General features: G+C 38.9%; 1 protein-coding gene across 2 annotated transcripts in view; it reads right to left on the bottom strand.

Annotated features, from left to right (window-relative positions):
- Nucleotides 1–26,412, bottom strand: part of FARP1 (FERM, ARH/RhoGEF and pleckstrin domain protein 1) — a 200,411-nt gene that overhangs the window by 38,237 nt on the left and 135,762 nt on the right. For both annotated transcript variants that reach the window (XM_050332701.1, XM_050332702.1), the window contains exons 4-13: nucleotides 24,959–25,001; nucleotides 23,893–23,971; nucleotides 21,362–21,459; nucleotides 15,948–16,062; nucleotides 14,656–14,803; nucleotides 11,842–11,937; nucleotides 11,199–11,362; nucleotides 10,661–10,729; nucleotides 9,863–9,926; nucleotides 7,504–7,741 (exon numbers count right to left, since the gene is read on the bottom strand). In XM_050332701.1, coding sequence (XP_050188658.1) covers nucleotides 7,504–7,741; nucleotides 9,863–9,926; nucleotides 10,661–10,729; nucleotides 11,199–11,362; nucleotides 11,842–11,937; nucleotides 14,656–14,803; nucleotides 15,948–16,062; nucleotides 21,362–21,459; nucleotides 23,893–23,971; nucleotides 24,959–25,001 — 1,114 coding nt within the window. The remainder of the gene's footprint in view (nucleotides 1–7,503; nucleotides 7,742–9,862; nucleotides 9,927–10,660; nucleotides 10,730–11,198; nucleotides 11,363–11,841; nucleotides 11,938–14,655; nucleotides 14,804–15,947; nucleotides 16,063–21,361; nucleotides 21,460–23,892; nucleotides 23,972–24,958; nucleotides 25,002–26,412) is intronic.

Genomic DNA, 26,412 nt, shown 5'->3' with positions numbered 1-26,412 from the left:
GAAAGCTCTTGAGTCATAAAGCATTCATCTTCCTTCAGCCTCCAGTGACAGTTGTATCATTACTGCCTTTAGAGTTGATTTTATCTGTAGGAACCATGAATTTTTATGGTTCTCAGGGGCCAAAACTTTACCAAAAAAAATCTTCAACAAGAATGACACCTTAAAACTCTAACCATTCTAGAGCAAAATATTTACCATTATGTCACGCACACTTATGATCCTAAGTCTTTACCCTTTTTACTGTAGTAACACCACCAGTATTTACACTCCTACTTGTGAAAAGGATGCCTGTGAATACACAACTCAGCCATGCACACAGGCTTTCCAGATCTCGTAACATTTAAAAGTGCTCACTGCTTTTATAACACACAACATAAACCAAGCTTATTCTCCATGCTCTTTGTAGAACACAGAATTAGAAGACAAAATACTCTGAAAAACTGCTATTTGTCACCCAAAGTAGGCTTTTTATTTTTATTTATATGATGCCTTTGATTTTTAAATAGAAATTCTGTATTTTAAAATACCAATGGCATCACACAGCCTAACCACAGAGAAAACCAGAGAAGATGCCTTTGCTCAGGATCCCCATGTTGCACAATTATTTTCCTTATAAATAAGTAAATAAGATATGCACCCTTGTCTAGGCATATTTCAGCAACTATAGAAACTACTGAAACAGAAGAGGAAAAAGATTTTTCTAATGTCAGTTTCCTAGGATTTAAATTTCCTTCTTTCCTAGAATTTGACAGTACAAGCAAAATTTTTCCTAATGTAACTTGACTAAAACCAGACTCTGCTGCTATCCACATTTGAGAAAAGTTACACATCAGTCTAAGCTGTGGGTCCTCGTGATGTTAACACTGTGCATCTGCCACATACCATCAGAAAACCCAAACTCATCACCAACAAGTAGGAGACACCAACAAGCAGCTGGGTTTCTGACAAAAAGACTGTTTTCCTACCGCTTGTGTCTGACAGCAGCTAAAAAAAGAAAGACCTGCCTACTAAAATTTGTTTCAGAAGATTCATATATTTAGGGTTTCTCTTAATTCATATGGACAAGAGGATCGATCCCCTAAATGAGAAGAAAGAGATATGCCAAAATATATAGAAGTTGCCTTGGGAAACTATACTGTTGAGGGGGAGAGAAGCATTATTGGAAGACTAAAAGGGACTTTGGTTTCCTTCACTTTATTACATGCTTGAACAGAGAACCTCTTTCCTTCCCATTCAACTGCTCTTTCAGCTGGTAACAATGCTGCTGAATGAGGGGGATTCTCCAGTGGTTCACATTCTTGTTCACAAGGCTAAATGACACCTGACTCCCTCACACAAGTGGGGAAGTCAGGAAAAACTTGAATTGTTAATTTGTTTTTAATCATTAGAAGCTAAATTGCAGTGATCAAAATTTCATTCTAAAGTCAATTCTGATAGCAATCTAATGGTTCATTATAACAAATGAGATTCGTTAAACAAACAGGGTATTTGACAGAATTTATAGGTCAGATACCCTTTTTTTTTCTGCTAAAGAACTGTTCCAGAAATAGCCACAGTTCATGCTAATTGCATATAAATCTGAATTATGAGATCTGAATAACTGGTTTTCAATATTCAAAATCAGGTCTGCATTATCAGCTCAATTGATCAACATAATTCTTGCTCTCCAAGCACTCTATAAAGCTATTGGGTCTTTAAATTCTCAGAAAAAAAGTGGAAAGCACACTATGCCAAAGGGCATTGTAAATAAATAAGGCCGGATATTTTTCGTCTGCTTAAGATGCTTCCTATTCTTTCTTGCTTGTCTTCCTGACCCTGGAGCCCCCCAGAATAAACTTCTGGTGATTATGGAGACTTTTTATGTTTGTGTGTTTGTTGTGGGACAGAAGACGACAAAACTGAAAACATCTCTTCTTCTTACTAAAGAGGACCTATAAACAGCTTTCAGATCTGTCTTGCCCATTTTCCATTTGACTTCCTCTGGTCACCACCAAATACTTGCATGTACAGATAGAGAGATCAGAAAGAAACTTCTGGCATGAATGCTACTGCTTCAGAATGAATAGGGCTGCTTCCATTAATAGAAGTTGCACCACAAACAGTGGTGAAAACAGAAACCAGTTCTACAGATTTTCAGAGGTGAAAACACAGGTCCTGAAGCATCTGGTCTAATAATACTAGCCCCATTTAGTGAACTGATTCACAAACCTTTGCTTTTTCACCCTTTGCTGGGTTCTAATGATTACGTTCAGCACTGCCAGTGCTACTCTCTGGAGAAGATTCTGTCTAGTTTTGCATGTCCTTTAATCACGAACCAAACTAATAGATTGATATGATTTTTTAAACTGTCAACATGCAGTTCTTTTATTACCCTCATCTTTCGCTATCTGATCTTAGTTCTGTGTAGCCCACACAGTGTAAATGCAAATACAGATAACCTAAAAACGTTCAGTTACATGTCAACATTTTTGCAACTACAGATATTTCTCTTCCACTTTTTCTTTGATATAATTTGTATTTAGCATGCACTACAATGGTCAATGGGATGATGCCTGTTAGGAAGGCCTATGACCTATGAGTGACTTGAGACAATGGCAGCACTAGGCATAAATCATCTTCAGAAAACATCCCCCTGCTGCCATGCACAAGAACATGTTTGCTAGTGGATATGGACTTAAACCAAAAACAGTGCAGTCTAGGCTATTCAGATATCAATTATTCAAAACTCCAGACCTGCAATATCCTATGTAGTTCTTGGCTCCTACATCAACTTGCCACTTTCCATGTTTCCTTCACCTATTTATTCTAAAATTTTACATCCCAGATCACTGAGGAAAACTAGAGTCTAGGAAAGGCTGACATCAAAAAAACCTTCCAGGAGAAGATCTCAAGAGGACATCCAGGTTTGAGCAGCTGCTGAGTAGGAGGAAACTTAAAATTATCTGACATGACCTTTCTACTGTCATCGTAGAGGATGACTGAATGTGGATAAGTAGTTGGAATAGCAAAGAATGAAAGAGTTCCTTTAATCCATAGATTACCTAGATCTGCACATTATTAAGGACAAACCCCTGAACGCTTTTGCAACTAGTCTCCATATTCATCCAACTACATGGACAGAGTGGATTTAGCAACTCTGTGATAAGAGGCCTGGACAGCCCAACAAGAGGCTTCCTCCACATCCTCTGGGAAGACAGGAGATGGGTGAGTCAGGACTACTAAATTCAGAGTAAACATGACTGCTCGATCTTGCTGGGATTCAGCTGCCTCATTTGTAGCAGCTGCCTAAGTAAGATATCTGGGCACTTGATCAGTGTGGGATTGAAAAATTAATTATTGAGAGGAAAAGTACCATCAGCCACATTGCAAGATCTGTTGGAATTGATGGGAGAATCAAGTCTTCTGCTTTGCCTGTCACTACCTCTGTCAGACAGGTAAGCTTAGATCACTGCTGTTGACCAGTGTATGCAGATTAATCAATGCTTGCAATGACTAACTAGAACTGACAGGCTCCTCTTACCATGTGCACTTTGTGAGCAAGAACAAGAATTCCTCCATCTCTTCTCATCTCATCTCATTGCAGTCTTGCCCCAAAGGTTTCTGTTCTCTTCTTCAAGGTCCTTCTGATTTGTCCCACAGAAAAAAAATTCCCAGGTGAATTTTAAGGAACCTGATCCTATGTGAAAATGTCAATTTAAACTGCCTTCTCGCTTAACCATTCTTGGCAAGGGCTCAGACATGAACCACATGTCTCGAGAAGGAATTTGGCCCACAGACTGTTTTTAATTAAATTCTTGTCTACTGATATTAAATGGAGCTTCAGTGGCATTAGAATACTGCAGAAGTGATTATTCCTAAATAAAATTATTTCCTATGTAATTTACAAACATTATTTTTTCTGACTGGAAAAATTCCACATGTGTTAAAACAACAACTGCTAAAACATTTAAAGATGAAGAAATGCCAGATGACATAAAACAGTCAGAGAAAAATCCTCATATTGCATTTTTGAGGATAATATTCAAATGGGAAAGGAAAAGTTGTTGAGAGACCTTATCAGCAACTAGCCTAAGTCCAGCTACCAGCAGATTTGTTCTTATAAAGTTATAAATTCAGTATCTTTGTAGGCATACGAAAGAAGAAATCAGACCTGGAAACAGTATCTGAAAGGATGCAAAATAGTAAACAACACCTATAAAATTTTATATTCACTTAAATCCAAAGAATACAAAATGTATTCACTTTTCTTAATTAGCAGAAGTGACTGCAAATTCTTGTGTTGTAAATCCATTACTTGAACTCTAATTTTACTGGCTAACAAAGCAATTAATTCATCTGTCTGGATTGCTATTACTTTACCTTATAATATAATTATTGGTACTTTTGCTGCACAGGTAGCAAAAAATAAATCAGAAGGAGACTCATGCACCTACTTCCCCATGCTCACACTATCTGCTGATGTGGTTTCAACTACTTATATTTCATCTTATACACTGAGAAGTTCAAGGCAACTATTTTACATCTATTCTAAACCCAAAACACAAATAACCCTCTTTTAGAATCATATATAAGCAAGCTTTTCCCTAATTATAAATCTTGCTATTTCTAGACTCATGCTTTAAACTACAGGAATAAACCAGAACATTCCCTATCACCAAAATACCAATGTCTAAAGAGATCCTTTAAATTATTCCTATTCAAAAATGAGGTATCTAATGTCTAACAAAACCAACACACTAAAGGAGATGAGAGAGTTAAAACTTATATTTACACAAAGATATATTTTACTTGCAAAAAAAAATAAAGTATATGACACATGCCTAATATTTTAAACATCCTTCATGCAGATTAAACTCTGTTTAAGTGTGCATAGATGAAGGAATTAGAAAAATTAAAAAGAATTCTCATTTTCTTATATTTGTAAAAACAATCTTGAAAATTTTATATTGTCTAGACTTCCAGAGTCCTATAACTTGTTCATCAGTACTTATGTAAATGGATTCATCATTGCTCCATGTATGTTCTGCATGATACAGGTCAGGGAAGTGACCTGCAGTTCAGCCAGTGCTGGTGTTCATCACCTAAAAATTCTCAGATTTAGTTCCATTCTTCCACAAGAAAAATGTATAAAAGTTAAAATTAAGGCTAGTCATAGAAAGCACATCTTGTCTCCCAGATCTAGTAACTGTAGGACACTTTCCATACAGGAGACTTTTCATCTGTTTTTTCTCAATTAACTTGAAGAAACTAAAATCAGATTTTATTAGGATATAGCCTTAATTCTCAATACTTTTAGCCTGTGAAAAGGCAGTACGCACAAAATTAGTCTCTTTGTCCTTCTGCACATGTGAAAATCTTGCTACTCTATGTATAGCACAGAAGAGAATCAACCCAGACCACAGTTAATCCCATCATTCTCTGTGTCAGAGGAAGAAAAATTTATGAGGTGGCACTGCTAAAAAGATCGGCTACAACATACTAATTGGATCCTGCACAGATAAAGATTTTTCATGATCAAAGCAAAAAAAAAAAACTAAACAGCCACCATCTCCAAACCACCCACCAAAAATAACCCACAACAGAACTTTGATGTCTCTCTAATAATTCCACTGAAAGAATAAGGGAAAAAAAGTCTCCTGCAATTAATCTTCATACCACACTGATAAAGGATAGAAAGGATTGCCTTGGAAGTAATACTCATACCACTCTTTATTAGAGCTGTTTCAATCCAAGCTTTTTTCACTTGAATTATATCTTTCATCTTGTTCTGTTTCTTGCCCAAGGAAGAGTTAGTTTGCAGTTTCAAAATCCCCAACACCAAATCAGCCTGTTGAACCCACTGAAGAAAAAGCCAATACTATCATTTTTTCTCTATACATGCCTAACTTGTATCCTCAGTTCAGATTATTAAATGAATTATGAAGATGAGTAGACCAAACACATTCTTGCTATGAAAAGATTTTCCAGCATATTTCAAGATTTCAACAAGTCTTGATCTTGAATATCAAGCTGCCTGCATTTGGCCACAAGTTTATTTTTTTTCTCCTAACTCTGTTGAGGCACTCATAAGTTGCTCTCCTTATATAGGAGAGAAAAAAGATTGTAAGAGACATACAAAAGAGCAGACTGTACCTACTTAATTTAATTTTTGCTTGTTTTGTCAAAATAACTAGTCAAGTGTCAAAGAATCTACAACATATACCTAAAATATGACTTCATACAAAGAATAGGTGAGTGTATAAAGTTTTACAAAGGTACCTAAACCAGGAATAATTTTCCTCTCCTCCTGCCTTTCAGAGGAGATGTTTACTGTTAAGTGTCACTGAGATTTATTATTGTGTTCTAGCATCCTTTCCCTCTGGCTGGTCTGTACAATGATAATGTCTGAAATAGCCCATGTGCTGAAAGTATTACCAGCCACTCATCACGAGCCGTAGAAGATGCAACCACTCTTATGAGCAATCACAGTATCCCCTGGTCCCTAGCAGCTGAAGACCTGCACACCATCTTCATCACTGAGGCCAACAGACACATCCTCCTCTACCTCCTCATCAAGCTGAAGGCTTCCAAAGGAGTACTTATTTCTAGGCATAGGAGAGGAACTCAGCACAACAGGATTTCCAAACACCAGGGGGTGAGTGAAGGGGTTAATGATTTCCGAGTCAGAATCACTAGATTCTGTCCCACTGCTGGTAGAGCCCTCCATCATCTGGATTGCAGCCATGTGATCCATCACGCCACTGGCACGTAGTGACTGCATGACTGGGCTCTGCTTTGACTGTACCCCAGCTGGCATACCATTGGGCATCATTTTGCCTTCTGGAGAAGACATCTTAGCCACCCCGCCTCCTTTACAATACCTCTCTGATCTGTAGTCTGGCCCAGGGGTTGAGGATATCTGACTTAGGATAAATGGATCTGTAACTGATTTATTGCAGAGATTTTGGGTTTTCTGTGCACGAGACCGTTGAGAACCTGGAGAATATCTGCAGTACCCATGGCAGTTACTGGTATGGTTATCTTCCTCACCAGTCCTTATCCTGTAGTCATGCCCATTTTCTGAGACATAACCCTGAGACCCAGTTCTGCTCAGGTTCATGTTAGGGCTTGACCCTTTGCTACTGGGAGGCAATGGAGTGGCCAGTGGACTACGGCTCCCTGGCCCTCTGAACATTTCATCAACCAGAGAACTATGCCTTGGCATCCTGGGGCTTCCCCCAGTGTAGAAGGAGAGATCAGCTGTGTTATCATCAAGGTACTCTTCAGAGGGATACTGGGAAGACTTTAGAGAAGCTGAGGAGTCCCTATATCTAGTTCTATTGCGATTTTCATCTCTGTAGTGAATATAGGCACCACTGGTCAAATCACCCTCATAATTGTCATTTGTTTGGGAATATGACCGGGTTATTTGTCCTCTGAGGAGATCATACTCGCTATCTACATCACTGCAGTCAATGAAAGGAATGGAGGTGCTGCTGCCATGAGCAGCCCTGGAAGCTGGACCTGTGCTTGGTTGCTGTGATTGAGGTCTGTTCGGCTGCATCCTGTCCTTAGAAGGTTCCTCTTCTTCCTCCACTGTTGACACCACTGTTCCATCCACCTTTCTGCCTTCCTTTGGACTCTTCTTCAAGGAAGGGCTCTTGTGCTGTCCAGTGTCTTCTGTTGAGGCTTTCAACTCCTTTCCTTGCCGGCTGCTCTGCACTGCTACAGCATCATTGTTGTCTCCATAGGCTCTAGAGCTCTGGAAAGATAACAGAGGGAAGGAAAGGGGGAGACAAAGGGAGAGGGAGGTGAGGGAGGGGAGAGGTTTGGGAGGGATGGGAGCCAGAAGGAAAAGGCTACATGTAATTACGCAACAGAATTTTGCACTGCATCTGCAGCAACATAAGAGTCTCTCGAAAACAGAAGAGGCAACCCAAGATTCAAAATTAATTAGAATTTTTAGAAAGAGGTTTCTGATCTTGGAGAATAGAAAAATGCATAAACTAAGCAAGAGAAGGCAGAAACAATGCAGTGGTAATGTAAAAAGGGTTATTTGAGGTGTTTCAATGCCCTAAGGTAGCCATCAACACATTAAGAACATCAACCTGTTCACACTACTCTGAGAAGTTGGAGAGAAAGACAAAAACATAAGAAAAATTCAGCACAGCCCACTTAGAAACACTAAGAAAAGTGCTTTTGAGCACTCCACATTGACTCCCTAGAGAATACCTGCCACTTTTTCATAGGCTGGCTTTTCTGCACACAAAAGTATATTGCACCTGCCCAGCAGCCATGGTCCATCTACCTGAGCTTGTCTTAGCAATATTAAAATGCTCCAAAATATTTGAAATGGGCTCCATTTATAACAGAATTCTCAGAAGTTCCTAGATTTGAAGAAAGGAGAGAGCCCATGAATATCAAAAGGAAGCAATGAATGGAAGGTGAAGGTTCATGTAGCATTCTTAATTACATTAACCTAGTAGGTTGCTCCTGCCGTTTAAGCTCTACCTAACATAAGGTTATGTAATCAAAGGTTCACCTCCATAAACAGATGAGCACAGAGAAACACTGGCAGGTAGAGGAAAAGCAATAACCTAGCCAGGAAAATGGAGCTTCCTGACCTGGCTCCTCTGAAGGCTGTCCCAGTAGAGCCATCAGCCCATGGGTTTGATGTGTTTGGCATGCCAGTAACTGGAGACACTGGAGCATGTACATATTGGCTGGGTGGGGAGGTCAGTGTGTAGTTGCCAGCAAACATTAAACTGGACTAGTTGGTGAGTAGAATAAAAAAGCTGGGAGTCAAATACTGGAACAGCAATAAGTCAGGCCAGATACTGGCAAGATTAAAAGGCCTGAGGGCCAGCTACTGGCAGTGCTCCAAATCTGTACCAGATATTGGAGAGATACCTTTGCACGTGAGTGTCTCTCAGCATGAGGTAATAACCAGGAACCAGAGGATCCAAGTTATTGGGCAGACTAAGATGAATTACCAGCATGTATGTGCACATGCCTGAGTACCAGGAACTCGAGTGGGGCTGTAAGCCTTCGCTGCTCGTGTGTGCAGGTATCAGCCACTGGGAGACCTGGAGATCCAGGGGCCTGCTTCTGGATAGACTGTCTAAGACCAGTGTCAGGAGGGATCCATATCACATATAAGCCAAAGTGTAGAACAGGGTGAGGCCACTGGCACTGTTTGTGCTTGTGGAAGAGCTGTTTTCTGTTTGTGTTTCCGTGTGTGGATATCTGTACATATAATGTATGTGTACATTCATGCAGGTGCCTATAGTGGTTACACGCTCAGCCTTACTCCTAGCTGGACCTGGGAACAGGCAGCTGCTGCAATCCCACCACTACTGGGCTTTTGGATCTGCAGACTCCTGGCACATAACAGCTATTAACACAGGATAAATACATAAGGTATTTACCAGAGATAATGGCTTAGAAATCCAGAATTGTAATCTTTTTCTGAGGAAACAGTTGTTCTCCTCCCCCGTTAATACAACCTAACACCCTGAAATGGGCAACCAAGGCCTCCCAGTGAAGGGAAATAATTACACTCTGCTCAGATGCAATAGCCAGCTACAACCCAGGACCCTGGCAGTAAAACTGTGGATTGTAATTTTTTCAGGTGGTCATTATTACAGCTCAGACAAGTTTACTACTTATATTTGTCTGGTTGTCTACAAGGGATGCTGTTTCAGCTCTGCAGAAGCCAAAGCTTATGACACCCAGGGTTCCTCAGCTCCCAGTTAAATAGTAAGTGAGCAGAAAACTATGCTCCTAGGGTTTCAAAACAGTAATCAGTGGAGGGTAATCTAACAAGAAATGTTTAAAGGGAATGATCCAGGGTTTCAACAACATCACTAATTTCTTTTGGCACCTCTGTATGCTGTTCTGAAGGCTGTGCAGTCAGACTCCTGATGGAATGAATCTTGCTGTGTTTCCTGGAGATAAAAGGAAAATCACATAAGAAGCTATTTTAGGGTTTTTTCCTTCAAAGAGGAATCAAGAGACATGTCTCTTTTAAAACAAAACCTTTGAATAACAGCTTTCATAAAAGTTTGCTCCAAGTCAGATTAACTTTACTCCTTTCTGCAAAATTTAAATGAGCTATGTCTTGCAAACCTACTACTGTGAGAAAAGGGAGAGGCACTGAAGCAAAAATGGTCTTTTACATAAACATGAATCATAAGCAATGAACTGTTGTCATGGTCTTTGTGGCATTTTGGCCATTACTTTCAGCTTACCATGAGCAAGATGAGTTCAGACAGAACTGGCTCTAGCAAGTTGGAAGAGACCTCTCCCTTGAGGTTGCCTATACTTTTCCTGCTACTTTCAGTTTTACTCTGAGCTGAATATGGCCATTCACATAAATTAATCACATCCCACCAAAGAGGGTGAAAAATCAAATTGGGAGAAAGTTACCTGCGACAATAGGACACTCACTGCTGAAAAACAGATTGAAAACTATTGATTTTAAATGAACTACAAGTTATGAAACTTCTGCCAAAACATTCAGGACCAAAGGGATATTATGCATGTGATAAACTATCAAACCAGCAAAGAAGAAATTTTTTAGTTGGTGGATTGGTGCCAAGATCTCAAAATATAACTATCTGGAAATCACGACTTTTCTTAGATCAAAACATATGGGGAAAGTTAATTTATTTCCTCTCACCTTTCAAACTGCACTTTTTTGTGCCCTCCTTCTTTAACATAGTCAAGAACTTGCTTCTGAGTCCGACCACTGGAAGAAAATCATAGTTAAAATATTTAATACCAGCTAGTCATCATAAACATGAATATGTCCTGCATATGAAGTCACAGAAACCAGAAAAATAGGGACCTGGTCAGACACACACAGATTTTTACCATTTTGCATGTTACTTGCCTCTTTTTGTTTTTGCTATGGAGCTACTTTTTGATGTAATTTCAGAACTGCTTAAATTCAGCTGTGTGCCTTCTATAGGGTACTACATTACTGGGAAGTCACCACAATGGAAAGGGAAGCAGGGGTTAAGTTTTCCTCTCATGAAGAAAAAATATTCTTAAGTCCTTTTCGGTCAAATACTAGCCATATCTGGTATCAGTAAACCCTGGAACCAAGATGAAAACCCCTGAAATGCATTTCATTACTCAGATGCTAGTATAAAACACCTTTTGTGCAGAGATTTAGCTAGAGGAAGCAAATGTGGAAAGAAGAATGCAGGTCTTACCTGAACCTAAATGAAGAACCTCTAGAAAAAAGAACAGGTTTAGGCTTTGGTTTAGGTTCCTCAAAAAGCCTGAAAAAGGCATGGTGCTCCACACAGATCTTCCAGAAAGACTTGCAAAAATCTCGACTGGCCATAAGGAATTCCAGGGTGTCCTGGAATGAACTCTGAAAATTGGGATAGCATTTGCAATGTAAGCAGGTAAGCAACATACAAAGCAAAATGCATTGACAAATCAGGTGCTGTGTTACCCAAAAAAAAAAAACAAAATCTGCCTATCATATCAAAGCTATTGCTCAAACTTTCTCTCATTGACAAATATGACAGAGATAAATCGATGGTTTGAACATTAAATAGAAGAAGTGTTATAACTTAAGAATTGATGATGCAGTACCAGAGTCTCACCCAGAAGATGATGCTGGGACATTCTACTATAACTGATTCAGTCTACATTTCCTTTGCTAGGACTGCTCACCTGAGATGCCAGGTTGATGTGCACAGTACCAACAGTGAGCATAAGCAATTAATTAAAAAAATAATTAAAATATATATATTCATGAACATGATAAAAACTATGTGTGATCTGTGAGTAGAAATTTAACAAATAACTTTCTGTCATCTTCATCAATTCTTGACAAGGACTTACATTCACATCAGGCCGTAGTTTGATAAGAAAACGTTTCCTCTTGAAGCTCAGCTTTCGAACCTTAGCCCAGTTGAAGGCATTGATCTTGGTGTGACCCTACAGGGAACAAAGCCAGCAGAGTTCAATCATTCCAGATCTGAATGAAGAAATCTAAGACACTAAAGAAAGCTTGTCATGAATTAATCATCTATTCACTTTACTTGAAATGATGATATTTCTTATCATTCATCCTCTGATAATGCAAAACATAAGCATCTGGTGCCACATCTGAAGGCAGGTACTTATGGTTAAACACTTGCATATAGGACTAGGTGTACTGAGTTATTGTGAAAATATCCAACCCAGCATCACTGCACAAGACAGGGTGGACTGGTGTTTGCCCAGATGATGCTATCTTGTGCCACTACTCAGACTCAGATTTTCAGTGCACTAAGCCACCTTCCCAAGGTGCCTCACTTTTTCCACCAGCTACAGAGAATCTAGGGAATCCAGGCACATGTCACTTTACTTTGATGAGGTGATTTCCTCCCTCTTTGTGTGTCTACAGGTAAAAATAAATATCCCTTTAAATACTATTCAACAGTGGAAACAAGCAACTGCAAGTTTTGCATTGGAAGTACAAAATACTGCAAATATTTTGACCTTTCATAGGGAGCACCAGAAGCAAAAGCAATCTAAACAAATTACTTGTCTCTGAAGAGTCACAAAATGCTTTTCTGAAAAAAGCAACCACTACCATAAGCAAACAGCAAGAGAGAAATTACCTTCATAATACTCCAACTCCCAGCCACTCCCACCCATCATTAACCCCTACCCTCCAGAAGTTTCATTCTTAATCTATGTTAGCAGTAGTCGAGGTATTATTTCTAAATATTCATTACAGCAGTTTGTTCAGTAAAAACTTCAATGCAAAAATACCTACAGCAAAGCACAGAAGTTTCAGAGAACTACTACGGAATTGCTAAATGCAGAAACCCACGCTGATACAGGCACCATCACCAGACGGCTGTAGGAGTAATGACAGTGTAATGATCTCTGCTAAGTCAACCAGCTGTCTAAGAATCACATAATTAATCTCCTTAGAATAATCAGCAGCACTGACATTGATTTCTAAATAAATGACAGGCTTTAAAATAAGTCTGACTACAGTTTATGCCATTTGTGAGTGAACCTTTATTTTCATTGAGGTCATTCTAATGAGATCCTCATATTTCAATTTCTATCAGTTATATCCAAAATAAAAAGATGAACTTAGGGCTCTTGACCTATGAAGTGGTTGAAGGAAGCCCTAAGCCTACTGACAGAAGCCAATTGCTGGGCAGCCTCCAGAAGGACAGAGCCTGACTTCCTTTTCAGCATTCAGTCAAGGAGCTTGATGCAGTAAAATTTCAAAGATTTTCAGAAACTTTAAAAACAAAACAATTCAAAATTGTTTTGAAAGTCACAAACACATTAGGTCAAGAAGAGATGACTGACTTTTAGAGCTTCACAAATCAAGCTTTGGGCCTTCAATCTGCAGCTACAGAAGGATCCCAGTTGTCTACTGGGACTCAGTGAACTCCATGCTGGTTTGTGTGGACACATACTTTCATCTTGTAAAACAGTCTGAATTTATAATGCTTGGCAATTCATGAGATCAACTGATGAAAATACAGCAGGGGAGCAGGGGGAGGGCCTGAACATACAATTACTTGACTTATGTGAATTTTTAACAACATTGTGTTCTTGATGCCTGAAGATTTTTAGGCAGCATACTCATGTTTCAACCTATGCTTTAGTTTTGGGGTTTTACTAGCAACCTATTTAGTTATCATATTTATTTATTTATTTTGCTGCTCTTTTTTGTTTGTTTTTTTGGTGTTGGGTTTTGTTTGTTTGTTTGTTTTTATTTTGAACTCAGAGCATTTGGCTAAGACATTTCTGGGTTTGTTTGTTGCTATTACTTCTTTTCTCTATGAAATGTCTCAAAGTACTTTATAAGGTTGGAAACAGTAGTGTTTTAATTATAGTCATATGAAATGAATTGTCTTTATTGAAAATTGTATAAGGGACATTTTAAAGAACAGTTTACTGTTTTTAACACAGAGTGAGGTAAGTAGTATGCATCTGAAGTGGAAGCAGTTTACACCAGCTGACTACCTGTACCTTCACAACTGTAAAAGCCCAATTTGTTATTTATCTAAGGGGAACTGCAGAACAAGAACTTGATAAATTTACTAACGATGCTTCTTGAACATTTACCAGGCTGACAGGGGTAGGAAAGGAGAAGAAAGAAACAGAAGGGAAATACTTTGGATCTTTAAGGGAAAGAAATAAGACTCATGGATTCAGCAAAGGTGCAATGGTTAAGGCTGGTGAAGAAAATTGTAAAAACTCTGACAAAGTAACACTACAGAGAGCTTACAATGCATTACCTTCGTCCTTTTCCATGTACTCCAATTGTCTGCTGTTTTACTTTTCTCTGCTTCATACCCATTTAGTATGCACCATGCCTGCAAGACCTACCTGCTCCTAAATGGAGGAGGTGTAGGAGCATGACCAACTTGCAAAGGGTGAGCTATGGATCAGTTTTGCATCTTGAACAGCATGTTGTGGATGCAGATGGAGTTCTGCACTGTGCATGCAAATAAGGTAAGAGTCCCTGGAAGCAAAGGACCTAAAGCAGCTATAACACATTTAAGGTCATTGTTAGAAAAAGTTTAGAAGTTCCTGAATTTTCCCCACCAGATACATGGCTGAGGTCCTAAATTCTTAATGCTGTCAGAAATCTCTCTGCTTTGTGCAGTACAAAATCATGTCCTGAGCAGCTCTAACCTGAAACACCAGAATGCCTGTGTTGGCCACAGCCAGGTTGATTTTTGTCCCTTCCCTGTCCTTGGCTGGATGCAAGCGTATTCCGTACATTTCCAGCCGACGAGCAATCTCCAAAAGCTGGAAGTCAGACTCTGCTGGTGTCTGTCCCCTTGAGAAAGAAAACGAGAAGAAACACAAATTTGTCACACCTTTTAATGGAGATCAAAAGGCCATTCAGAGAAAAAAGAGAGATTTGATCAGAGACTGAAAACTGTCAGAGGTATTATATCTGTATGGTTTTATTATGTCCCCAGCCTTATATCAGCCAGAAAAACAACTTAGTCTAAACCAATACCAAGAATACACAGATTTTACAGTTGATTATAAATTTTGATTGCTCCAACTCTGAGACACCTGATACTGCTAGATTTTGAACCATTAACTTTAGCAGAATTTACTGCCTCCCTTTGTATTTTCCATTGGAAAGGATGTTGTATTCCTAAAAAAAAAACTGATGAATGGAAGTGTGTAAGGATGTTGTTCATTGTAAAAGTGAATGTAATACCAAAATGAAGTAAAACAGAAGACAAGAAAACCTTACCATAAATGTTGGGAACCATTAATTTTGTGATGAAAGTATGCAAAATTTTTATTACTACTGCTATAGAAATTACTACCACTCATTTGTAATTCAATCTAGCTCAAAAATGAAACAGTTCAAGTCTTAAAGTGTCCTTGACAGCAAAAAAAATACCTTTCTGTGCCTTATTTGTAATTCTGTTATCCACCTTCTTATTCTTGGTCTTTTCTCCAGACCTTAGGATACCAATTTGCGTCATCATCTTGAATTCTATTCCCCCAAATCCCTCATTCTGCAAGTATTATCAGCTTTTCATAAAACTATCATTAAACCTCTTCTTTACCCATCTCAAAATACAGCACATAAGAGTGAAAAGGCAACATTCAGTGTCCTTGAAACCAAAGGACTACTGTCAGAAGTGCCTGACCAGTCATGATTTGCAATCATACCTGCTCAAAATCAGCACTGAAGCATTTTGTATGAAATAGACTGTAAAATAACAGCATGCTTGAATGAATATCAAATCAATTGCACTTTAAACATCTTGTTATGATGATGGGAGAAAGGAAGGAGTAACCTTCAGAAAGTTCATAGGCTTTAACAGTTTTTTGAGAAGCAACCTTTGAGAAACTCCAAAATCCAAATCTCTTTTGTACTTATGATCTAGCATACACTTACAGTTAGAAGTACTCTACAGGAAAAGAAGGCAAATAAAAAGAACAAAAAAGCTTACATGTGGTTACGGTGAAACTCCATGATTTTGTCTTCTAATGCTTCTTGATGAGGTATATACTTGTTCTTCGCTAAGTGTTCACGATCTATGGTTTCATCAAAATCCCCAATCTCAGCTATGGAGAATTTTAAGAAAAGTCTATTAAAACACTATATTAAATCTGAATAATTTGGTCCATGCAAGAGATCCAGACAAGTGGGAATAGGGCAGGGAAGTAAAGAGTTTCTTGCCATGTCATGGATTTAAAATTTATATTCCCCCTACATTATCTACCATACATGAGCTCCCTTCTCCCCTGTGTTAGTATTTGATATGTGAGAAGAAGCCCAAGGATTCCCTCCATCTCCCATAACCAAGTAAGCAGAGGTTGGATGTCAACGGAACAAGTAAAGCCATCAGTGCTACCTTGACCTGTGTGCAGGATAAGGGCAGGGGTAACAGGAAGGCCAGCACTAGTTCAGCAGAACTTGTCCATCTCTGTCACACTCATAGTGCTCAGGTGTCTTTCCACGAAGGAGCCAAGCACAAGCTTCCTCCCCAGGCTAATGTCCCACACTGTAATCTTTGAGGGAAAATCCGGAAGATGGTTCTGTTTGCTTGTTTGAACGCAGGCCTGTATTCAACCTTATGGGGTTATGAAACATTTGTCTTCCCCTAATTCTGCAGCAGTTTGAGACACATACTGTCTCCCTCCTCCTCAAAGCTTCTCCCATCTGCTGCAGTTATTCAACAGTGTGTGTGCAACAGTATGTCACACCCACCTTCCATTTTTCAGCCCATTCAATGAGATTTCCTCTTTTTGGCAGGTGGGGTGGGGGGGTGTGAAGGGCAGGCAATCTATGTGTGGGTGCCAAATTACTATCTTATTGCTTGCTATTCTTGGAATGCCTCTGAAAATCTTGCTATTGGTTTTTTCACTGAATAGGCATAGCAGTTTCTGCCTACAAAGCTGATGGAGTAATAGCAACATCGCTGCAACAAAGGCTGCTACCTTGGTAACATCAGTGAAATTAAAATACAGTGCCCTCAAATTAAATGCAGATTGCAGTCAGACACATTGTTGCACAGTTGACCTAGGATATCATAGAGCCAAGCTCAGATACACCTGCTTCATTCTCACTCATCCCGCCTACATAAATGAACCCTTAATCCTGTTCTGTCCAAAATAAATTGATTTAGAAAAAGGGAAGGTTTCAGATTATGTTTAAAACACCATGGGTGATTTATGACAAACATTTGCTTGGAATCAGAGATACCTGCAAATACAGAAGGGAAGTAATAGCCTTGTGTAGGCATTGAAGATGAAGAACCAAAGCATCTGTGAATGACAGAGCAGTAGCTTTTCAACCCAAACTGCCTGCAGGCACATGATGACATTTTATACTTTGGAGGTCATAGATGCTAAAGAGTTGACAACTGAGACTGTCTGATTTCCACCCCCTCACTCACCCCATCTGCTCTCAATAATTTCTTGATACAGTAGAAATACTAGAGAATATTTGAGAACTCCCCTTTTAAAAATTGTCCCATTTGTCCCCATATCAGAAAGAGCTCCCTCCTTCCAGTTTTACTCATCCCAGAATCACAAATCTTTCAGGTTGTTTTAAATCTTAAAAAGAAAAGGCAAGTTTCTGTTCTTAATGAAACCATAAATCCACCTAAGTTGCAACACCTCAAATAACATGGGCCTGGATTCTTTAAAATACAGTTCATAACCCATAAGTCCATGTACACGAATGAGCTTAACAAACTTTCTGTAGGGCTTTTTTCAAAGCCAAGAGTAGAGAAGACTCTTATTTCACCTCTACATGATTTCTATAATGTTCTCAGCATTTGTCAACTGCTAATCCATTATCAGAATTGTCTTCCTGGCTTTCAAGTTACTTTTGAATTTGTTCTCTCTGATCTCATACTCATCAAGATTTTACTTTCCTCCCTATCCTCCTTTTCCAACTTTAATGCCTTTCTAGTAGCACTCCATCTAGAATGAGACAAAATTATATTGTAAATATTGTCAGCCTCACATATAACTATTCTTTAAAATCTTTTCATGTGATTTAGCCAAAGATTTATTTGCACTGCTGATCCCTTTTCTCTTATCTCGCAAGTGCATTACACCATGCTGTATTCTGTCTCCATTAGCACTTCTGGTATGTCTGGTGCTTTGTATTTCAGTTCTTTTTCTCTTATCACAGAACTGCAGAATTGCTTAGGTTGGAAAACACCTCTGAGATCGTCAAGTCCAACTGTTAACCCAGCACTGCCAAGTGCACCTCTAAACTATGTCCCTAAGTGCCCCATCTGCACATCTTTTAAATATCTCCAGTGATGGTGACTCAACTACTTTCCAAGCCTGTTCCCGTGTTTGACAATCCATTTTGTGAAGAAATTTTTCCTAGTATCTAATCTAAACCTCCGCAGCACAGCTTGAGGGCATTTCCTCCTGTCTTATCAATAATTACCTGGGAGAAGAGGCTGACCCCCATCTCACTACAACCTCCTTTCAGGTAGCTGTAGAGAGCCATAAGGCACCTCTGAGCCTCCTTTTCTCCAGCCTAAACACTCCCAGATCCCTCAACCACTCCTCATAAGACTTGTGCTCCAGACCCTTCACTAGTTCCATTGTCCTTCTCTGTACATGCTCCAGCACCTCAATATCCCTCTTGTAGTGACAGGCACAAAACTGAACACAGGATTCAAGGTGCAGCCTCACTAGTGCTGAGTACAGTGGGATGATCACTGCCCTGGTCCTGCTGGCCACACTATTACAAGCCAGTTCACCACTGGCCTTCTTGGCTACCAGAGCACACTTCTGGCTCATGGTCAGTCCATCTTCTTAATTCACACACTTCCTGTGCTGCATCAGTTGCAGTATCAAAGTGTCCTCTCACTTCTAACACTTTCTACAATGCTTTTAAGGTATTTTAAAATAGAATGTTTCAAATACAAATTTCAATCTGTAATATACATGTTAATTTAGCAGAAACCTATTTGCTGTCATATTATGAGTTTATGATAACAGTCTATAGCTTTGATATATGTATACATAATGTCAGGGCCTCCTGGAATCAGATATTCCCCATGGAAACCACTCATTGGCACAGCATCAGTAAGACATACAATAACTAACCTGCATTCTCAATCTTTCCACTTTGATATCATAACTCTTATCATCTCTTTAATTTTATTTCTGTTGCAGACAAATACATAATATTTCTTTTGCTACTGAATCATAAGCCAGAGAGAAAATATATAAAGACAGCCATGTGGCTAAGATATACTATAGACTCTTATCAGAGAAAATTTTCACAGAAAAATGTTCATGAGACACAAGATGGCTAAATAAGAAAGTCACAAACTTCTAGTAAAGCTTTTAGCAAACACTGCTATGCAAAAAAGAGAGGGGGGAAAAATCATAAACAGGAAAACAAAAAAAAGCCAGCTCACAGTCAGGAAATGGCAAGGGGAAGGTGCGCCATGAGGCACAACATCTCTCTGCCCAAAATGGAAGTTCAGATTCTGTGAAAACTATCTCACTTCTGCATGATGAATCTCTTGCCTCTCTTCTGAAATCATGAAAAAACACCATTTTTGAATGCAAAAGTTACCTACCTTGTTCTCCCTTTAAGAAGAGTACTACTTGATCCCTAAAATCCCAACTCAGAATCACTCTCCACCTCAAGCTCACAAGTAAAAGGGACAAAGAAGTAGAGAGAGTTTCAAATGCATCATGATCACTTCCAGCAACCATGGAAAATTATTTAATCCAACAGCACAATGCATCAGAGTAGCACAAGAGCAATGGTGATGATTTGCCATTTTTACACACCTAGAAATGTGTGCATCTCAGCGGCCTCCATAGGTGTGTCAGGAGTATAATGGAGGAATTGTGAAAAAAAAAGTGGAATTAAATTTAACTGTGGAGAGAAGGGAAATCAACAGCTTTTAAAGGTGAAAGAATACCCTGTGTTTTATCCTCTTATGCTCTTGCTTTAGGAAAGCAAGCTAGTAGTTGCACTCAAGCAGTTCAGACCTGTAAATGGTTCACTGAAGAACTTCAGTAATTAATGAGGTACAAGTAAGACATGAAATAGGATCTAAGTAGAGATCATAAGAAAAACAGTGCATATAAAGTATAAGAGCTCAAGACAGGATGATCAGGAAGCAATACCTCGAATGAAGAGAGACACACGCATTAGGGTGTCCTCTCCTTAATGTCTTTCTTTGGTGCACAGACCTTTAGTAGGAAAACTCAGCATCCTAGAATGCAGTATAGCAAATGAGACTCAATTTACCCAAATGATCAAGACTTTTTCTCCTTGAAATGAAAGAAAGTTAGAACTAGCTTAACCAAGGAAAGAAGTACAGTTGGTGTGCTGGACATCGTAACAGGAAAAACTAAAAGACAAAAAATTCACTAGCCAAGGATTTATTTTTTTTTAAGTTTGCGCTGCAAAAATATTCAGATTTAAAATAGAATGAGAAATACAGAATTTCATAGCTTCTTACTGCTACTCAGTCACGTGGACAATGATGACCACGGTAAACAGAGAGCCTCTTTTTCCAACAACAGTTGATGACAAAATGGCGTAATGCTCTAACTGATTATGACAAAGGATCATGAGATTTATCTGTTTATCTTTAAAGAGATTCCTAATGTCTTTGTTCACTGTAATTTCCATACAACAGCATTACAGTAGAAATATGCAATACTGAATGACCATGCAATGACCATTCAAAACAATGTGGATTATAACCACTGTACTTGCTACAAGGTGTTTTTTTCCAAATGTTATTCTCAAGATGAGTATCCATAAAGTCCTGAAATGGAAAACATACACTGTCTTTAAAGTGATGTGGGAGCTAAAAGAAGCTTTGATGTAATGAACAAAGTTAATGTATGATTCTACTGAACTGTCCTATTGTGCATATTTTGCAATTGAAAAAAAAAAAAAAGGCTTAAAATCTGTTGCTGTTTTCTTTTATTCCCCATCAGTTTCCTTTAGGACTGTGATTTAGTCTGGCATTCTAAGCATGTTTATTTACTACATTCTCTAAACAGCATACAGATCTCCAGGAATTCAAATTCTCCGCTGACATGATGCAAAATATAATAAAAGAGGAATTCAGAAGAATTCAACCTGTTTGTCACGGTCTGCAAAGTGTACTTCTTAAATTATCTTTTTCACCATATCAAATGTAATGCTTTAAAAATGCACATCCAGTGTCCAGAATCTCTTCTTTATTCAAAATAGTAAAGAATCTGCATTTGAATGCCATCATACACAAGTACAATAACTTGTCCATATGGCTTAAGCCTGCCTCTACAGCTGCTAGTATCAGGTAACCCTGCAAAGCGTGTCCAACCAGTCATCCTGTTTATCCTTCTGGAAAGAAATAAAATGGGAACTTACACTGAACTATGTGTGAGATTAGGAGGGCAGTGCTGGTATCATTACACGTTAGCCTTCCCTGTGCCAGGTCCTGCTTCACCTGCAATGCAAATAGGTACCTGCAAAACAAACATGAACAAAGAGCTACACAAAGCAGGAAGGAAAGAGGATAAATTATTTCAACACAATCTCTGCCTTTGACTGTGTGTTCCTTTCACTTTTTGGAGCCTACAGAAGTGATCAGAATAACCTAAGTTTAGAGGTTTAGATAGTGTATTACTGCCATTAGAGTCATACACAGTGTCTGCTTTGCAGACCCAAGATATATCTCTCTTCTTCCCTCCCTTGGAACTAGAGCGATGAGATGTGACATGCTATTAGGTAGCAAACATGACAGCTATTAGGTACTCAGCAACACAGCAAGCAATCCTAGATAATGCGACTGCTTTTAACTCTGAAGAACTGACAGATAAAACAGTGATTTAGAGGTATCAGTTGGTTCTTGTAGAATAAAAAGAGAACTCCAAACTTCCACCTCGACACTCACCAGGAAATGATGCACAAAATCTTGATGAATCCACTCTAGCTTGTTCTGATACCTCTGCGGCCCTATTACCTGCACTATCCTGTACCAGCCCTTTTTAACATTGCCTCCACGTAGGGCAATTCTACACTGATAGTTAAGGACAGAGACAACTTATGTCCATGATATGATTTCAACATTTAAATTTCTTCTCGCTTCAACAAAAATTGAATGTCTTAGTTCCACTCAGTACCCAATTCTTCCTTACAAAAAAAAAAAACACACAAAAACCAAGAGACAGCAATAGGAATTTCTCCTACAGCTGATATGAAACCTGAACTGGTTAGATACCTTAACAAGCTTCCAAAGAAGGCAGCTCCTCTGAAGAACTCATACTAGCATCTCCATAGTCTTAATAAGACTAGATTTTAATAAGTTCAGCAAAAAGTTCTCATTTGAACAGTGAATTTCTGAATGACATGTTGGTACACAAAATAAAAAGGGCAAGCTGATTTGAGGAGTATGGAAAGGCACTGTGTAGGTATGTACTGAAATAATACAGCAGTTCTACATAATGTCCTTTGAAACCTGCAGACATCTGCCTACCCAAAAAAATTCACCCTGGTAGAAGAATATAGCTGAAAAATGCTACATTCTCTTCTTCAAGTGATGAAGCAGTTCCCTGTGGATAATGCTTTCACATCCTACACACTGCTGTGTACATATACTCAAGTCCCTTAGCATAAATATGTAAAATCAAACAAAAAAAGTCATTAGGATTCAGAGGCATCTCTTCACATGCATAAAGAGATCACCAAAAATCAATTTATAATTCGCATACTGAGCAACTGATATGTAGGACATCTACTGGGAAACAGAAATGTTTCATTAATAACATCACATTGTGAGTTTTCATTCATCCCTTTATTCTTTTTATTCAATCTTTCAAGTAAATATTCCTTCTCCCTACCCGTATTTCTACTTTTCTCTTTCCAGGACATAAAGTGATATCAATAATTTATTCTTTTTCCATTCCAGTGCTCTACTATCAAAATAAAACCTGACAAAGATAAACAGTGAACATCACGAAAGTAGACTTGTTCTCTATAATGCGAGTCCTAAGGACACCAGAGCCCTCTGTAAAAGAGGACTTTGTCTTGTGAGAAGATTGAAAATAAAAACTAATAGTGGAAGTACTGAATGAAAATGGAAGCATGTAATTAATAATACTGTTAACCAGAAAAATAGACTGAAAAGTTGCAGCAAAGAAATACTGCAACAAAACAATGTTTCTGACCATAAAGGAAGAATCTCTTAGTGATAAAGAACCTTAACAGGTCCCTCATATACATGTTTACTCACAGAGGAATATGACTCTTTGTGTCAAAGCAGTGTGAAATTCAGAGGTTAAATGAAGTTTTTGAAATGCAGTGAAAAGTAATACTCCTTTAAGGTACTCTGTCTGCATGTGGGTGTATCTGTCTACCTTCCTCTTATTTTTCATTCTATTCCTTTTCCTTTCTACTTCTCCATCTCCAAGGTCACATTTCCACCTGTGCAAACCTTTGGCATGTGTGTTGGCTCTACAGATAGGGCTCAATGCCGCTGCAAATTAGCAATTAATGTAAAACAGCTCTCTCCCAAACATGGGTGCAGTCACACGTGTCCCTCAGCAGAGGGGTGATCCAGGCTGCCAATACATGACTTATTCAGGTCCCTTCCAACACCACTGCCAAAGGGGCTTAAAGAACTCTGTTGCCAAACTGACTTCTCTTGGGGTTAGTAAAGCTTTCCTAGGACTTCAGATCCAAGGAGGCAAAGGACTCACACACTTTGCAGAACTCCTCAGCGTGGACTGCAACTGAATCTTAGGGCCTATTTTTTCAGGTCCATTAAAGGCTGGGACAAAATAGTATCAAGCTAATACAAAGAGGCCGTCATCGATCCTCACCCGTTAATCTCAAGTTCCATGTTTTCCCCTCTGTCCATCAGAGATTTAACAAGAAAAGATAGTCACACAGCTACTAACCTCGTCAGTTCCTCCTGCAGCTGAGCATGGTCAGGTGGGAAGAATTTTACCACAAATTTTACAACAACGTGCTTCGGTCCTAGGGGAAATGTTAGAGGAAGTTAGCAAACATCAGTAACATGCTGGCTGAATTTTATTATCCACAACGATGTACAAGGGATGATTCACGTAATCTGCAGTGCGTACAGACATGCTAACCTCCTGTCCTTTGTTAGTATGCAGGATATTTAGAGATTGCCCAACAAAATTTACACATGATAAAGGAGGACAGATACACTCTATTTTTCAAGGTCACTAAAAAATTACTATTTCCATTTTAACAGTGGTGCATTTGTTCCAACTTTTACAAGTAGGACCAGTGACAAAAGAACTACTACGTCTTTGTTGTGTGAGAGGGACAGGTGCCAGAGCATACACTCAGACTAACATGACCAGAGATGCACCTAGGAAAACTTAGTCTCGACAGCAAAGCTCAATAAATTAGAAACGTGTATGATGTTTGACAGAGAAGCAAAATAACCAAAACCTTTCCTGTTCACTTCTACTCTTTCCAGAGATGGTGGCTATTTACAATTTCCTATCCTTTCCCACCACCCACCTGAAGGCCCTATGCCAACTGTTCCCTCCTCTTCGTCTCTAATGGTTTCAGGTTCCTCAGCAATGTCCCACACAGCTGTAATATATCTGCTAGCTCCTTCCCAGTAATAACATCTTTGTGTTCTTTTTCTTCTATCCCAATTGCTGCTACCCATCAGCAATGTATGCTTCCTTTAAACCTTCTTTTACTGTACTACTTTCTTCTCTACAAAATTGTTGCCTCCATTGCCACCACTTTTCTATTGACTGACTAAACCTCAGCCTCCTACAGGGTCAGCCCCTTCCTATGTTCATGTGACATAACCTCACATCACACAGAGTACATCTCAAGGACAGATTGGAAATAAAAAATAATGCAAAGAAAATTCAGTGAAGAAAGTTTAAAAGCTAAAGATTGCAACTGACAGAAACCTAATTTACTCAAGCACTCTCAGACTAAGGAAAGAAATGTCAACAAGGAAGCACTTACTTCTAATCTGTTTCATAACAGGCTTCAAAAGATCAAGCCACACCTGAAAACAAAAGAAGGTGGTTATCATCTCTGAACAAACTACTTTTAATTGCAATACTTAGATTGTCAGTTGCATACTTGCTTTTTTCCAGTGTGGTCATTATGCTTTCCTTAATTATACACAGTGGGTTTTCTCCCTAAAACTCTGGAAGATACTCAGGAAGCGGCACTGTTAATTGGCACAGCTTTTGAAGCAGTACAGATTCAGAGAGATGGGAAACACTGAGGAAATCTACCCCTCACTTGTCTCAGGCATCAACAATCACAGCACACATGGTCAGGAAACATTAATTTTGCGGAAAGAACAACTGAAAATAGGAGTTTAGAAAAAGACAGTCCTATACTGTCATTGTGGTCCTCATCCTAATTAATTTTGATAAAGGATAAGTGAAAGGGGCCTGGTGCTTGCATTTGAGCCAGGAACTCTGGGCAAATAGAGAAACGAGAAGGCAGCAGCTTCCTGGTTTTGGGGGCCCAACAGGAGTCCCACTGTGAAGTCTGGGCATAAATTTGGAGCTCCCTTGCTTGGCTCCAGGGAGATAAAGGATCCTCCCTCTCACCACCTGTGGGAGGAATGTCCTCTCAGATGTGAGGCAGACAAAAGTACAAAGTGTGGATGCGAGAAAGTTTGCTTTCGATTTGCAGAACATTTTTGCTTTTTTATAAAGCCAAGAAGGCCCAGACTTTCTTAATTGGGGACAGTGTAAATTCTGCATATAGTTCACTTTCATATGTTTTTTAACAACTTATTTTCCAGCATGGCGTATGGGTCTTTCCTTTGGCTTTTGAAAGGGAAATAGCAGGTGAAATTACAGTTTTAAGAGCTTAGATCCACATCCTGCAGTCTCAAATCAGAAAGGCCTGGACAAAACTTTACAGAAAGCAGAAGGCAAAAGCCAGATGATTCACAGGACCTGGAGAAGAGTGACAGCTCACAGACCTCAGCTGGTAACTAACTACCTATGCCTAAGATTTATATTTTGTTATCTCACTAAATTGCACAGGGCCTCCTTTGCAGATGTCTGGAATTTGTGGAAGAACACCCTACAACCATCACAAAGGTCAAATCCATTAAAAACCAAATTAACTCAGTCTTCCTCTAGAAAAAGTGAATGTATTAAAATTATTACTTCTTCGACCTTTAATAATTTTACATTATGCAGAGACTGAAACATACTCAAAATATCAATTTCCTAAAATCACCTGAGAAGCCAGACAGGAACAGGCCTGTATTGCTGCTATAACTGCTCCAATGCTGTGTGACATTTTTATCATTATTAGTATGAGTGCTTGAATTCTTCTTACATTTCCCAGTCTAGGAAAGTGGTTTAATTTTTTTTCAGAGGCTAAAGAAACTTGGTTATCCAAGAACAGGAACACAGTGTTTATCACATGTTAAACTGGTTCTGAAT

Source organism: Myiozetetes cayanensis, unplaced genomic scaffold, assembly GCF_022539395.1.
Source record: "Myiozetetes cayanensis isolate MyiCay16 unplaced genomic scaffold, myiCay2020 scf5-8, whole genome shotgun sequence".
Classification (NCBI taxonomy): domain Eukaryota; kingdom Metazoa; phylum Chordata; class Aves; order Passeriformes; family Tyrannidae; genus Myiozetetes; species Myiozetetes cayanensis.
The sequence above is the reverse complement of the archived record's forward strand: the minus strand, read 5'-3'. Positions and strand labels throughout refer to the sequence as shown.